The following is a 15,556-nucleotide window of genomic DNA, read 5'->3' as shown; positions in this document are numbered from 1 at the left end:
AAATGATTTAAAATCATAACTTAAAAAAAATCGTGAACCAAAATTAAACTAGATATAAAATAAGTAAATCAAAATTAAACTTAAAAAAAATCGTAAACTAAAATTGAACTAGGTATACAATAAGTTGATCAAATTTATAATTTCCTCTTTCTCTCACAAGCATCTACACATATCGTATCTTACATCATTACTTATAATTAATATAATTGTCATGAATGGTAACTGAATTGACATGAGCCGTAACTTTCATTATTTACCATCACGTAAATATAAATATAATCAAATAACTACACCAATCATTATTATTTTAGTAGTTATGATTTTTAATTTTATTCAGGTATCTTATTTATCTTATCTATTATATTATTAAAATTAATACCAAAAATTATATATATGGAAGATAATTAATGAAAGCAACAATATTAGTCTACCCTTTGCTATTCTCAAAGTTTAGGCCTTGACACAATCACATAGAATTTGTGAAAAATTAGGTCATGTTGAGTAACCTCTATGTCCATGTCGTTGTGTTACATAGTAAAAATTATAGGGCCAACACAAAAACCTCAATTGTGAATTAACTAATAACGCTTTTATTTTTATTTCCCTTTTTTATTTTCCAAAGTAAAATTCGTTCCTCTTTCGAACTGTAGACGTCTGTTGGTTGTCGGAAGATTCTATCCGATTTTCGTTTGCATTTCTTCAACCTCCGGAGCTCGTCCCTTCGTTCGGTACTAGGGTTTGCTGGAATCTCCGGAATTTTCTCTCAGGTAATTATGAGTACGAATTGATTCATTTATTGATGTGGTTGAGAGAGCTTAAGTTGGTTGATTCTTTGTTTATGTAGTTCGAAACCTTAGCCCTAGTTTGGCTGCTGGGAAAGTGGAAGAAATTAAAATTAGGGGATTTTTTTGAGTATATGTTTTGTACTTTTGTGGGTTTTTTTATATGGGAAAAGGCAAATTTTAACTCAACATAGCGAGAGAAAAAAAAATTGTTAGGCAGAGTTGAGTTGAGGTCGTGATTTGGTTCTTATATAACGAATTATTGAAGTCTGTCATATTTTACTGAATTAGATGTTTTTGTGAGCCAATGTAGGCTCTATTTTCTGAATTGGATGCTAATATGATACTGGGGTTTGTTAGCATGACTTGAATTCTAGTACTTTATGGTCCGTTTGAATTGATAGATTCACGTTTGGGCTCCAAATACGAATTCCTTATTCATGTAAACAGTTTGATTCACACTTTTGAGCTTCAGTGTTTGTTTTATGAAGTCCTTTTCGTGAGGGTTGGGGTTCAGCGCTAAATATGAATTACTTATTCAAATCACTCTCATAAAAAATTTTGTCCAAAGAAGGGAAATGTAAAATTGATGCATTTCAAATTAGAGCATGTGAAATGTACAGATCTGAAATACAGATCCTGTATGTAAATGGGATCCGGAATTCAACCTTATTGACATTATGAAATATATGGAAAAACTGAATTTTTGGTGCATGAGTGCACACCCTGCGGTGCATGTGAATCTAAACATACATGATTAGGTTGCTGCCTGCTACTAATTTATCTTGGTTTTGATTTACTGCATTACTTTTTCATGCTAAGCTTAACTTTTCTTGTTACAGTTAACTAGTTGGAGTCAAACGAAGTATTGCTTGAAATCCTGGAAGCCGAGAGCATACGGATATAGGTATCTTGTGATGTAGTTAACATGCAAATGGAGTCAACAGTCATTGTGGGCTCTGAGGCACATCCACATCAGGGGAATATTTTGGTTCGGGATGGAGTTCCTGGTTTAGCTTCATCCACCCCAAATCATGTTGCAGTGCAGCAGCCTGGTATGTTATTGCAATCAATTTTATATTTAATTTACTTATTATGGGTTTTCTGGTTATTATGTTACCTTTCGAAGTACAAATTACCACCTTTTAATTGTTTTGAATTTACAGTGAAAAAACCAACACGGCAATGGGCTGCTTGGACACATCAAGAAGAGGAAAGTTTCTTTTCTGCATTGCGACAAGTTGGCAAGGCATGTTCTTGTCCTTGCTTATTTTGGTAGTATACTATTTTACATATAATAACAACACTTCCTAACTGCACCATACTTTAATTGCAGAATTTTGAAAAGATCACTTGTCGTGTTCAAAGTAAAAACAAGGATCAGGTAGTTTCTATAACCATACATTTAGCTGTTTTCATCCAGTGGTTCATAGTTTCTCTTGCTTCTTGATTTTGATTTTCTTTCGGTTCTGTTTTGTTTATCTTTTCCTTTTATGGTATTCAGGTCAGACATTATTACTATCGTCTTGTGAGGCGTATGAACAAGCTGCTGGGTCCAGGATTATATTTGGATTCCAAAAATTCTAAAGATACTAATGCTGCCATGCTTCGATGGTAAGATTAATTATCGATCAGTGTTTCAATTTTTCTTAGCCATGGATATCCTCTAAAAAGACTAGAGGGTGATTCTGGATCTTAGTTTTTAACAGTCACTGTTGGGAGCATTTGATCTAATATCTATTGTAGATAATCTGTTGTTGATCATATGGCTTAAGGGCATCATGTTTGATGATTATTTGTTTTTGTTATATAGAAATATAAATAATCTGAAATTATGCATAGGTTTTATTAGAAAGAATTCTTCTAAAACATCCCAACTCTCATGTGCAGAGAATTATATGTTTTGTGTGACCCTTGTTACAGGTGGTCTTTGCTGGAAAAGTATAGCTGCAAAGCATCAAAGCTTCACCTGAAGCCCCGAAGATTTAAGATCTTTATAGAAGCATTGGTTAGTAACTACTCCTATTTCAATTCACGAATACTTTCTTATATTTGATAGAGTACAATTTTGCTGACCACCAATAACCATGATGCACTATTACCTCTCCACACATCACTTGCCACGTGTTACACATATTAACCATGGTTAACCATAATGTAATACGGGCACATGAGAAGTGGAGTGGTAATGGTGCACCATGGTTAATGTTGGTAAGCAAAACTGCACTCTACTTCATATTGATATAGTATATTCTTGTGCTAGGCTGACTAGCATGTCTTTTCCATAAAGGAACACCAACTCGTTAAAGATCGGAAGAAGAGTGTTAGGAAACGGCCTTCTCAGGGGGAAAACTGCCCTCCTAATGCTCTAAGCATTGTTTCAAATCAGAATAGACCATCAGGGCATGATAATCGCACAGTTAAACTGGTTCTTGTTGACAGTCACAATATTCAGAAATTAGGACATGGAAAAGCATCATTAAAGCGCAATGTAAGTATAGGTGTCAATCGTAGCAACAAAGGAGACTCAAGTACCATGAAACCTGCTAGGCAACGACGGAAACCAGGTGATTATTTTTAGTCTTCCCCCTTGTATTAGAAGGTAGGGTATGTAGTCCTTTCATTCTGATCATTTCTTTTAGGTAATTGGTTACATTGACAATTGTCTCAATTGTGCATATTGGCTTCTAAGCTGTTCACTTCAGTGTACTTTTTGTTTATAAATTCTTTCAATGAACTGGTATAAGAATGAGAATAAGTATTTGATCTCAACTTCATGTGATTCTAGCATCCTACAACCAGGAATATCCGATTGCATTTTGACTTTGGATTTTTGCCCTGATTAAAATATTATATATCATGCTGCAATCATAGGATGGTTCATCTAGATTTAATAACTTTTAAGTTTTCCTAACTAACATGCATCTTTATTACATTCTATTGCTGTGCCTCCTTCAAACTTAACCTCTGGTTTTATTCTTCTTGTTATCTTTTTCTGTGAACAAAGAAAAAAATATTTGAAGGTTCCACTTAATTTTGTTTTTCCCCCATTTCGGCTATGTTCAGGTATTGCTTCTTGTTTCAGATACAATTAGTGGTATCTGCTGCTTTTTGGCAGATTAGTATTCAAAATAAGGAGCAGTACCTGATTTCCAAAATAAGAAAATTGATATATTCACGTATTCTTAATGCTAGGACCTGTATTGAGGAACTTTGTTTGGTCTGGTTACTAATGTATCTAGCAGGGGTTGTCTCATCAGCAACATATAAAAAGTGGGAAAAGGCTGCAATTGCCGGGGTTTCTTTGGTTGCTGATGCTGCTGAGCACCTGGAGCGGGCAACAACTGATAAAGAGTTTGAACCAGACAAAAGGGCAGCAGGTGAATCATTTCCAAGCCATTTCTTCTCTGTTATATGTTCTTGAAAGGATAAGATTCAAGGCAGTTGTGGAAAATTTCTTAATGCCAGTTCTTTCCATTTTTATTTCCAGGGCAAAGTAGCTCTGTTCCTGTTGGAAAAGTTCTGCCCCCTATGCCCACTTTTCCACAAAATCTTTATGCAGAGAGCAGCATACAGAATTCTATGAAGCTTAAGCTCCAGTTGTTCCCAATTGATGATGGTACTAGAAGAGCCTTGGAAATTGTGAGCTGTGACATAACTTATATTTTTCAAGTTCAATTTGGACTAAATTGTGATCATGTGAGCAATTTTCAGAGCTAACAAAATTTGGGTTTTCATCTGTTCACAGGATAAACATAATCCACACCTGGAGCTCACTCTTAGTACTCGGAAAAAGATATCATCAGTTTTGGAGCATCTAAATCGCAAATGGGGCAATTCGAGTGTAGCAGCAGGAGAGCTAATGCTTTTCCCTTACAGTGTCCAGAGGGATAACATGATGGGTTATCTGAGATGGACACAAGACTCGATTCTCAGTGCGGCAGATGTATATGCATCGATTGGAAGCCCTCCAGTTTTCCGTTTAAGGTTCCTACTTATTTCTTTTCAACCCAAATATAATGTCACATATTAGATCATTAAACATCATAAATGATTTGCAATATTTCCTTGTAGGTACGGTTGGTTCTCCAATACTGAGATTGGGTCTATTGGATTGCAAGCACCTGTAGCATCTTGCGGCATTCGAGGTGAGCAGGATATGAATGTGGAAAAGAGTAAGGATCAGATTGTGGATTCAGCACCCATACCTTCGCTATCAACTAATAATCAGTCTGTGGATATACACAAGGATCACTTAACCTCAGCAAACAATAACCATTCTCTTGCTTTGTCTTCAACTGATGAGCCTGATGAGATAAATGGCTACATCTGCGCAAGTCCAAACAATAACTTTGTGGGGGAGCCTACAGAAAATACGTCATGGCATAAAAAGGAGGCCAGTGATCAGAATGTCTCAAGACGTCGGGAAGATGTGGTAATTGTCCTTTGGATGCTCCATGCTTTTAATGTTAAATAACCACTGTCAGCTCACAGGCATGAATATTTACATATTTACAACTGGAATAATTATCATAATAATCATAATCATAATCATTCATCTTTACCTTCTTTCTAACGAATCAGATCTAGACTTCTTTCATTTGATTAATATGGGTAAATTTACCTCTCCATTTGTCAAGATCGGTTACAGAATGTGGTTGTCTTTCTTTATGCACTTGTGTTAGTGGGAATCTAACCTTCTTACATAAGGAATACATGGTGCCGTAAATGCTTTACATATTTTCTTGTTAACTAATTTGTTTACCGTGCTATTGTTCTGAACATTTAATTTCTGTATGTACCTAGGATGACCTGAGATTAATTAGTGGCACTGCACTATCAGCTGGGGAGTGGGCTGATAGCCTCACCAACATAAGTGTTGGAGATCTACTTTCAGGAGTGTCTCGTGATTTAGATGCTAATCCACCTGTTGCTGAAAGCTCCCAATGCCTTCAGCAGATCCCATTTAGCTGTGATTCGTTTGATGCTGTGATTGCTGCTCATATATTGAGACAAGAGGACAAGATGGGATGTCAATCTACTATGACATCCCATGTATCTTCCATCTGGGATGCTGAAGAAACATGTGATGCCTTCTTGTTTCAAAAGAATTCTGTTTTCTGTCAAGAGGTTCTCAGTTCATCTGGTGTTGCTCCTCCTGGGGCTTGCAAACAGACAGCTAGTACAAGCTCAGCGGGATCTGATCGTATGGTTGAGGTATCGTTTTATTTTTTTGTTGAAGTAATCAGTGGATGGGAAATAGTAGTTGCTTGCATTGTGAAAACACATGTAATAATAAAACTTTTCTGCAGGATTTACCTGTAATAGAGACGCCCATTGATGATCCTCCTCAAGAAGATCCTATGGATGAGTGTCAGTCTGATCCACATATCCTTGACAATTCAGTAAAAGATCTCACCGCTTTAACAGATATGTACTGGGTATGTTTCTTCTTCTGCATTTTATGTTTTTAACCTTGAAGCTCCATGACACTCTTATGGCTTGCTGGGTCCTCCTGAAAGCTGCCCCTGTTGTTTTCATCGAGGAAGCAGGGTCGTTTTTCGGAGGCACAACAAGTGCCTTTACATGTTCCTTGCATTTTCTTTAGATTTTTTCCACAACGTTTGTGTATATTTATGATTTTTATGTTCTTCCTTTTACAGCCTGAATCTTTAGGACCATTAGATTTGGAGATACCATCCTCAAAATACCATAATGAAGATTTTATTCTGAGTGATAGTCTTAGTGGGTTGAACCGCCTTATTGCCAGCAGTCTGGATGCGTTTCAAAATTGCTCTTTTTTCGGGGTGAACAAGAAAGAACCAACACCATCAGTTGAAGGTCGAGAACCCACGTCCTTTTCAGAATTTAAAATTGGCAATGGGGTTTGAGATTTGCCAAATCGGATAGCAGGGATAAGATTTTCACAATGGTGGGGCTTCAATTGGAGTTCACTGACTAACATTTCTCAGTTTAGCTCTGACATGAAGATTGCATGCCAAAGGTGCCCATGCCAGCAGGGGAGGAACATAGAAGGGACTCTGCAAACTTTTGAAAAAAAAAAAAAATTACTATTATGTTGTAGAGAATACCGATGTGTTGAGCATATATGTCACTTGTAAAAACCGTCTTTTCTTCTGCTCTTCTCATGTATATATAGAGATTCTCTAAATCAGCATTCTCTAACCATTCAAATGTTTTAAAGATTTCATGTAAAAATAAAAAAATTAAGTACTCTATGAAAGATAAAACAAAATATTTAAATAACTATAGTCTTTTGAAAATTCACTACAGCCTGTCAAATTTTTTTATTTTTTATTTTTACAACATTTATCATATATTTAACAAGAAACATACTCCTACTAAATAGCCTTAGTAATCAGTTTTTTTTTTTTTTAATTCCAATTCACAAAAAAGGTTGATAATCTAGTTCACTTGTTAAAGTAAATTTCAGCCCTGTTTATTTTAATGAAATGTGCGTGACATGGAACTCACCAGGGGCTCAACACTGTTCATGTTTATTTTAATGAAATGTGCGTGACATGGAACTCACCAGGGGCTCAACACTGTTCACTGAGTGCTGGGTGGGTTCACCAAGTCTTCTTTTTGTACAAATATAGACATGAAATTATTCTATATAGTACAAATATAGACATGAAATCATGTTTCAGCTCTTATTTGTTACTGTTTTTGTAAATTGTATTTCAGAGCTAACCTTTACAGCCTGTCCAGATGAACCTGGTTATGATAGGTTACGGTTGTCCATGTTACTTGTACATCATTTCTTCTTCAATGTTTGTTCTATAGCTTTTGTTTTCAATTTTGTTTGGACTGTTCATATGCGTTTCTTGGGGAAATTTGCTGCTAATAGTGAGTTTCAGTCACTACCCCATGAACACTATCCTGTTTATCTTACCACACATCCAGTTTTGTAAGTCACTGTTTCATGCACTCTCTGGTTTAATAGACTATAAAAAGAGACATTGTTGGACTTTTAACTAAACCAAGAAAATTAATCACATTGGATTCTGGGTGCGTACAGACCAGAAAAGTCACCAACTCATGATAATTTGGATTACATGTTAATTAAGAGGTTGCTTTTGCTTACTGTCCTGATTTTTTTTTTGGACTAATGCGTATTGTCCTTATCGTCCTGATTAGTTGAGAAAAACATGACTAGAATGACAATAGGATGATGCACCAGAGAAAGGGACACATTGGAGTCCCATAAAACACTATCAATGCTATGTGATACAAACTTTCATGGCAAATTGTCGTAAGGCTTAATTATCGATTTACCACTTAAAATTGTAACTCATTTTCACTTTGCCACCTAAAAGATTTTGTCTAAAATTACCACCTGTAACTTACATCCGTGTCCTATTTTACCTTGTTCCGTTAACAATTCCATTAAAAATGATGACCCGACAGTTAATGCTGACGTGGCACATCTTTGCTTTTATTTTCAAATTTTTTAACGTCAATTAAGCCTCATCAGTATTAACAGCCAGGTCATCATTTTTAACGGAATTGTTGACGGAACAAGGTAAAATAGGACACAGATGTAAATTATATGTGGTAATCTAGGACAAAAAAATTTTCGAATGACAAAGTGGGAATGAGTTACAATTTTGGGTGGTAAATTGATAATTAAGCCTTGCCACAATGATAAGCACCAATCATGGATCTATGTGGTCTATCTAGACCCACATCCTGCTTTGTGGTCCAAACCATCTCTACGCAGCCAAACATTGGCCAATAAGTTTGATTGAATATTACATGATAGATCCTGAGCTTCACATTATTTTCTTTTATTTTGGCCTTCACATCACCAATGAAGCCTCTTCAAGCCAATGACAAAGATGAGAATGAGATGTCAATGAAGCAGAACCACATGGTGAGCAATGTGGAGGTCACATTGGTGTTTGAATTTTGGCCTTTACATCCCTGATGAATTGACATAAATTCTTTTGTGATGACCCATTTACAGCCACCCCATCCTCCAATATCTGCCTCACCTTCTTGATCTCCTTCTTCAATCCATCACCCAGTTCTCCACTCATCAGATGGTTGATCTTCTCTGCTACCCCCACCCTTGTAATGGGCTTCCTATCACAAAGATTGAGCCCAATCCCCCAATCATCAACCACTAGCTTCCTATTAGTGATTTGATCAGTCAACAAAGGGAAACACAGCATGTGAACACCACACCACATGCTTTCAAGTATTGAATTCCATCCACAATGAGTTAAGAACCCTCCTACTGCTGAATGTGAAAGCACCTCAATCTGAGAGCACCAAGGCACCATCAACCCTCTATCTTTAATCTGGTCCTCAAATCCAACGGGTAAGATATGGGCTCCATCATTGCTTACAGTGTCAGGGCGTAGTACCCAAATGAAACTCACTTCACTAAGTAAAAGCCCATGAGCTATTTCCTCCATATCAGTTTCAGTAACTTGAGCATAGCTACCAAATGAGACATACAAAACTGAACCATGAGGCTTGGTGTTGAGCCATTGGGTGCAGTCAAACTCGGACATGAGGTTTGTAGCAACCACAACACTGTTGGTGGGTTTATTGGGCAAGACAGGGCCAATTGCATATGTGGGTTGCTTGTCTTGCAAGGCTGAGAGGGCCTCGGATTCAAGCTCTTGCACTGTATTGCACAAAATAAAATCTGCCCTTTTAACTTCTTTGAATGCCTTGTGTATGATTCGTAGCATTGGTGTTGATAGATCAGTAACTTGGAGGTGTGACATCAAGTCCTTTGGTTCAATGGCCTGCACACCCGGTATGTAGTCAATGGTGTCCTCACGATCATCTGATCAATCAACAAAAACAGATACATGTAATTAGGCACCTCTGTCAACGTTATCTTTCTAGATATTTGGAACATTATGCTCACATATTCGTAATTTAGACGCATATTTAATAGTTTAGATTGACTATCTTATTAATCAAATATTGAACCCCAAAAATTTAAGTTGTTAGAAAATGTACAACAATGTGTGTAAGTGACGTAGAGAGGCAAACTAATAGAAGAAAAGAAACAAACATATAGATACAACCATACCTTGCAAATTAACAAATAAGTGAGAAATGAGAATTGAAGGTTTCAAATTCAAGGCCTCCACCAACAAGGTTTGGATACCATGTTAGTCAATCACTGACCCAAAAAACTTACACTTATAAGAAATAGTCAATATTGTATAAACCTTACATATCTAACGTTATACACATTAAATTGTCTGGTAGGAGAACATTCCACTATGTAACAGCCAAATTGGAGGGATACCTACCTCGAGAGCCAAAATGACCATTTTTCTTGAGGAGGTCCAAGTGATAGTAGATGTTTAAGACCAAAGCTGGTTCAGTCCAGAAGGAAATATTGACAAGGTTGTACTTGTTGGCTACCATTGCTTCCCAGGTATGAAAGGTATCAGAAACCAAGCAAGTGATTGAAGGGTCAGATCGGACTAAATCCCCAACAAGTTCATCAACAAGGGCAGGGAAAACATGCAAAGTACCCTCAAGAAATTGGTCAAGGTTCTGAAATCTGTTGAAGGACAGTGGAAAACCATCGCTGACTGTTGTGTAGCGTATGTCAAGGCCAGACCTGCGCGCTGTGGCAAAGATGTCATCTTCGTCTTCAGTGTTGTTGGGTTGGGATTTGGTTATCTGGTTGTGGGTGTGTTGGGTGTTGACAAAAGTTATGGTGAAACCATTTGATGCAAGCTTCATGGCCAAATGAGTGAAGGGGATGACGTGGCCTAGGAGAGGCAGAGGCACCATGATTGCATGAGGCTTTGGATGATTGCCATCCATGGCTCTGAGTGTGTCTTTTGTGAGTGTTTGATATGTTCTGTGTGAGGATGAGGAAGAGGGATAAGTGCTGCAATCACCAGAGTAGAGCTTAATTACATTATTGACTGATTAAGTCACACCGACCTTTCTATTTTTGTTAAATTAATAAGTGGAACTGGTCCGAATCTTCTGCTTATGTGAGTCATTTTGAGGCTTCCATCTAATTGTAAACACTAACTCCAAACTTTTCTTCCGATATGTACAAAGCTTTATAGAATGGATGAGGGGTGGAACAGCAATCCACGAATGTTTTCAGATATAAACAAAACTTTGAATTCTTGGACCGTTGTACACTTGTACTGCCCCACCCCTTGGTCCTCTTATTCTGTTTTTGGAATAAATATTCCACCGAAACACAAAATAGGCCACTTGCCATCCTCATCACTGATAGAACCCAAAAAGGGAGTGAACATGGAAACTAGGCCTTTTAAGGCATTACAAACAGCTTACAAAAACCTTAAAGAATAGAGACCCCGGCCCAATTCACATGGTTCACCGACAAACAAAAACAACCTAACAAAAACTTTATTAAGACCATTTGCTTTCAACCATAAATTGTGTGGAACTAAGATGAGACTCGCATACATCAAGAATTAAAGATCAGGTGAGCAACATTGAGCAGATGGAGTAATCCTGGATTTCCTTCAATCAATCAGTTGATTTCATTGACACTAGAACCATATGAATGATGCTTTGTTCAATTCCACGTACTTGATCTTGAAGTGCTTTGAATTATGTCAGAGTAAGGTAGGCCGGCCTTCTAGTATGTGCAAACCCCTTTACCAAAGCTTTTCACCACTTTCACTTTTATGCCTGCAAAACTTTACCAGCGTACTTGTTTGACTGGTTGATAAATGGAGCCATGTGGTGATGACGAGAGAGAGAGAGAGAGAGAAACAATCCAATGGATTACAGATATGCATGCAATGCAGTAAAATTCCATTAGTGATAGGTTTAAAGTCTTTCTGTCTCAAACTCTCAATGTATGACAAAGTAGAAAGTTAAGGGAGTCTTGGGAAAACAAAAAACAAAACCTAGCTTACAGGTTAAAGGGGTGCTATATATCATTATGCCCTGTTCTAAGCTCCCAAGTTCTTGGGGAAATATATTTAGCTATACGCCTATACTTAAATTCCTTTTGTTTTAACAATAGACAGTAAAAAAATTGGAAGAGAAGAGAGATCCGAACTCACGTTGAAGTTTGTTATCACACCAAAGATTTCTTGGAACAGCCCAACAGACAGAAGAGAGATTCAAACTCATTCAGAAATTTGGCATGGCTCCAGACATGTCTTGTCATATCACACCTATGTTGTCTTCAGCTCAGTCCCCAAGTCAATTTGTGCTTACCACTTGGCGGAGAATTACAAAAATATTTTAACTTCTTTCACTCACACTTGGTTTCAAAGCTTATAGTACGTGGTCCTTTTTATAAGGGTCATTCTTACAAGCTTATTTGTCATACTTTGAACTTGGCTCTGCATTGTTGAGAGTAATGTGGAGCAATGTCCCACATCGTAAAATTAAGGCTTAGCATATGTGCTTATAAATCTTGGGCCTCTCCACCCATTGCCAATTGGTTTTGGGTTGGATGCTCTAATTCTATCATGGTATCAGAGCTTGGTTATCCGCGTGTAAGGCCAAACGGTCACACGTGCTCCCACGTCACCCAATATAATTTGTTCACATGTAAGGCTCAAAATATCGCCACACGTGCGGGGGCGTGTTGAGAGTAATGTGGAGCAATGTCCCACATCGTAAAATTAAGGCTTAGCATATGTGCTTATAAATCTTGGGCCTCTCCACCCATTGCCAATTGGTTTTGGGTTGGATGCTCTAATTCTATCATGCATCACCGAAGCTTTGAGTTCCAAATATCTTGCACTTCTATATAGGTCATATTAAATATTTTGCCAACCATATATATATATATATGTATGAGACATCGATCTGTTTAGCAATTGTGATTTCACCTCTCTCTCTCTCTCTCTCTCTCTCTCTCTCTCTCTCTCTCTCTCACTCAAACACACACAGATGGAGAACAATAAACATTCAAAGCCTCATGCTGTCCTGTTTCCCTACCCTCTTCAAGGCCATGTAATCCCAGCCGTCCATCTTGCCATAAAGCTCGCATCAAAGGGCTTCACCGTCACCTTTGTCAATACTCAAGCGATTCACCACCAAATACTCAAGTCATCCCAATCGAACACCGCCAACATGGAAGAAGACGACAACATCTTCGATGGGGTTCGTAAATCCGGCCTTGACATACGTTATGTAACAATCAGTGACGGCTTCCCAATCGTGTTCGATCGGTCCCTCAACCACGACCAATTTTGGGAGGGTATTCTGCATGTTTTCCCAGCCCATGTTGATGAACTTCTAGCAAAATTAGTCCAATCCGACCCACCAGTCACTTGCTTAATAGCAGACACTTTCTTTGTGTGGCCAGCAGTGATGGCCACAAAGTATAACCTTGTCAATGTGTCATTTTGGACTGAACCAGTTTTGGTGCTAACCCTCTACTATCACTTAGACCTCCTTAAAAGAAATGGCCATTTTGCTTCTTATGGTGAGCATATACTAAACTCTCTCATGCATGTCTCTGCTTTTGTACTATCTTCTACTTGAAGCATATTCTTAGTTTGTTAGGCTGGTTCAAGTGTGGATATATATCAACAGAAGAGTGAAAAGAACAAACATCCTGTACTAATCATTTTGCGTGTAGTTCTCGAAACTGTCAATACTTTAGAAAATCATACTTGTAAAATATCAATCAAATTAAAAATTATTTAATCATTTATCATGATTTTTTTAATTTAATCAAACATATTATGTTCGTCTTTTTATTTCAATTATATAACAAAACGTTTGATTATAGATAATCGCAAAGACACCGTCGACTACATACCAGGTGTGCGAGCAATTGAGCCAAAGGACTTGATGTCGTACCTCCAAGCCACAGATGTCACATCCGTAGTGCACCGGATCATATTCAAGGCCTTTGATGAAGTCAAAAAGGCAGACTTCATTCTGTGCAACGCAGTGCAAGAGCTCGAATCTCAAACCATCTCGGCCCTGCAACAAAAGCAGCCCATATATGCAATTGGGCCCATATTTCCCTCTGGGTTCACCAAGAGCACAGTGGCCACGAGCCTCTGGTGCGAGTCAGACTGCAACCAATGGCTCAACACCAAGCCGACTGGCTCAGTTCTCTATGTCTCATTTGGTAGCTACGCCCATACCACCAAATATGACATAAAGGAAATAGCCAATGGGCTTTTGTTCAGCAAAATTGAGTTCATCTGGGTCCTTCGACCTGATATCGTCAGTTCTAACGAAACACAAATCATGCCCATTGGATTTGAAGATGAGATCAAATCCAACGGTCGAGGGTTGGTTGTGCCATGGTGCTGCCAAATTGAGGTGATCTCACACCCTGCAATCGGAGGATTCTTGACGCATTGTGGATGGAATTCGATATTGGAAAGTATGTGGTGCTGTCTACCCTTACTGTGCTTCCCTTTGTTGACTGACCAATTCACAAATAGGAAATTGGTGGTTGATGAGTGGAGAGTTGGAATCAATCTTTGTGACCAAAAATTGATCACAAAGGTGGAGGTGGCAGAGAAGGTCAGCCGTCTGATGAGTGGAAAATCGGCTGAGGAATTGAGGAGGAAAGTCAAGGAGGTCAGAAAAACATTGGAGGGTGCATTGGGTGTTTTTGGATCGTCATGTAGAAATTTTGATCGATTGGTAGATGGTGTGAAGGTTAAGATCCAAGAGAAACATGGGTTTGGTTTCAATCACATTTAAGGTTTCCTAGATCTTCAGATTCCAATGTTGTCGTTGATGATCGTTGTGCATGGTTTGTAACAAGTCTAGGTTAATTTTTTTGTAACAACTAGAAGTATTGGGTTTTTTTTTGGTCATGAAAATACTTTCATCAAGCCCAAAGGCAAGTGACAAGTACAATCATAGAAGTGTTGGGTTGTTTTATGAAATAAATGGTGGGCTAGCTACTGCAGTGATCAATTGTTCAATTAATTGTTTACCATCACTATGATCACTACGATAATGATCCAAGAAATTCAAAACATACATCATGATCATAACATTGAAAGATCAAAGAAGGATACAAAGCATAAGCCACTCATTTTATGTTATTGATCAATCAGGTAGCTAGCTAATTAATAAGACCATCACCCCTCTACACGTACCTTTACAAAATTACTTTTTAACTTGTTTCACTCATCACTTACTTCCAAAGCTTACAAAGTAGTCCATTTTATAAGACCAATGGCTGCACCAAATGGCTCAATCTCAGTGTCTCGTTTGGCAGCTATGCCCACACTACCAAAAATGAAATGGAGACCAATGGGCTTTTGCTAAGCAAAGTGGACATCATCTGGGCCAGTCAGGCCCATCTTCTCATGCAATGTACATATGGTTGCAGCGGCAGCCCAACCCACCTGAAGCGTCGACCCGGTAGCCTTGGATTATGCTAATTCTACCATTTATTTTCTTAAACAAGGGTTAAAGGATATATAGCTTTATCTATCTTTTTCTCACGAATTCACAGAGAAGAATGATATCTAGATAAAAGAAAAAGAGGAGAATAATTTCCGACGCAAAGTGCTGTCATAGATATAATTTTTTTTTTAAAGATAATAACATAATGTTATCCCTTTATAAATTAGGGTTCATTAATAACTTCATTTGGGTTAGAAATAAGTGGAATGAGTAAGCATAAGAATTTTCTGTTCAAGCAGGGTTTTGGCCTAATAACAACAACAAAATGTATGTAAGTCTTTGAGATTTCTATATTGTAATATTTATGTTTTAAAATGAATGTTTAATAAGCTTGGGAGGGTCATGCCCACCCAGGCCTAAGGATGGCTTCACCA

The 15,556-nt window shown here is 37.8% G+C and overlaps 3 protein-coding genes across 4 annotated transcripts; 2 read left to right on the top strand and 1 right to left on the bottom strand.

Moving 5' to 3' along the window:
- Positions 1-509: 509 nt before the first annotated feature.
- TKI1 (TSL-kinase interacting protein 1) lies at positions 510-6,954 on the top strand. 2 transcript variants are annotated; one of them, XM_086249296.1, is made up of 14 exons: positions 510-767; positions 1,625-1,837; positions 1,949-2,031; positions 2,119-2,166; positions 2,287-2,396; positions 2,706-2,790; positions 3,073-3,349; positions 4,028-4,162; positions 4,273-4,424; positions 4,531-4,769; positions 4,857-5,217; positions 5,589-5,999; positions 6,095-6,223; positions 6,446-6,954. In XM_086249296.1, exons 2-14 carry the CDS (start codon positions 1,711-1,713, stop codon positions 6,671-6,673), a joined length of 2,385 nt encoding a protein of 794 aa, XP_086105422.1. In that variant the 5' UTR covers positions 510-767; positions 1,625-1,710; the 3' UTR covers positions 6,674-6,954. The 2 variants fall into 2 exon arrangements, with proteins under 2 accessions (XP_086105422.1, XP_086105423.1); XM_086249297.1 differs by having other exon boundaries at positions 512-767; positions 4,043-4,162.
- Positions 6,955-8,387: 1,433 nt separating this feature from the next.
- LOC147281836 (UDP-glycosyltransferase 86A1-like) lies at positions 8,388-10,851 on the bottom strand. The gene is made up of 2 exons (XM_086246479.1): positions 10,085-10,851; positions 8,388-9,606 (listed from the first exon to the last, which is right to left on the bottom strand). Exons 1-2 carry the CDS (start codon positions 10,608-10,610, stop codon positions 8,696-8,698), a joined length of 1,437 nt encoding a protein of 478 aa, XP_086102605.1. The 5' UTR covers positions 10,611-10,851; the 3' UTR covers positions 8,388-8,695.
- A 1,652-nt stretch (positions 10,852-12,503) lies between these two features.
- Positions 12,504-14,696, top strand: LOC147281835 (UDP-Glycosyltransferase superfamily protein). The gene is made up of 2 exons (XM_086246476.1): positions 12,504-13,221; positions 13,531-14,696. Exons 1-2 carry the CDS (start codon positions 12,684-12,686, stop codon positions 14,463-14,465), a joined length of 1,473 nt encoding a protein of 490 aa, XP_086102602.1. The 5' UTR covers positions 12,504-12,683; the 3' UTR covers positions 14,466-14,696.
- The last annotated feature ends 860 nt before the right edge of the window (positions 14,697-15,556 follow it).

Source organism: Dryas octopetala, chromosome 6, assembly GCF_963921425.1.
Source record: "Dryas octopetala chromosome 6, drDryOcto1.1, whole genome shotgun sequence".
Lineage (NCBI taxonomy): Eukaryota > Viridiplantae > Streptophyta > Magnoliopsida > Rosales > Rosaceae > Dryas > Dryas octopetala.
This window is presented reverse-complemented; position numbering and strand designations above follow the sequence as displayed.

Bases quoted from the DNA above. Each gene is read 5' to 3' on its own strand.
- TKI1 (XM_086249296.1), top strand. From the start codon at position 1,711: ATGCAAATGGAGTCAACAGTCATTGTGGGCTCTGAGGCACATCCACAT. The intron at 2,397-2,705 runs GTAAGATTAATT...CCCTTGTTACAG, and splicing joins AATGCTGCCATGCTTCGATG to GTGGTCTTTGCTGGAAAAGT. The intron at 6,000-6,094 runs GTATCGTTTTAT...ACTTTTCTGCAG, and splicing joins GATCTGATCGTATGGTTGAG to GATTTACCTGTAATAGAGAC.
- LOC147281835 (XM_086246476.1), top strand. From the start codon at position 12,684: ATGGAGAACAATAAACATTCAAAGCCTCATGCTGTCCTGTTTCCCTAC. The intron at 13,222-13,530 runs GTGAGCATATAC...GTTTGATTATAG, and splicing joins TGGCCATTTTGCTTCTTATG to ATAATCGCAAAGACACCGTC.
- LOC147281836 (XM_086246479.1), bottom strand. From the start codon at position 10,610: ATGGATGGCAATCATCCAAAGCCTCATGCAATCATGGTGCCTCTGCCT. The intron at 9,607-10,084 runs GTAGGTATCCCT...TTGATTGATCAG, and splicing joins TGGTCATTTTGGCTCTCGAG to ATGATCGTGAGGACACCATT.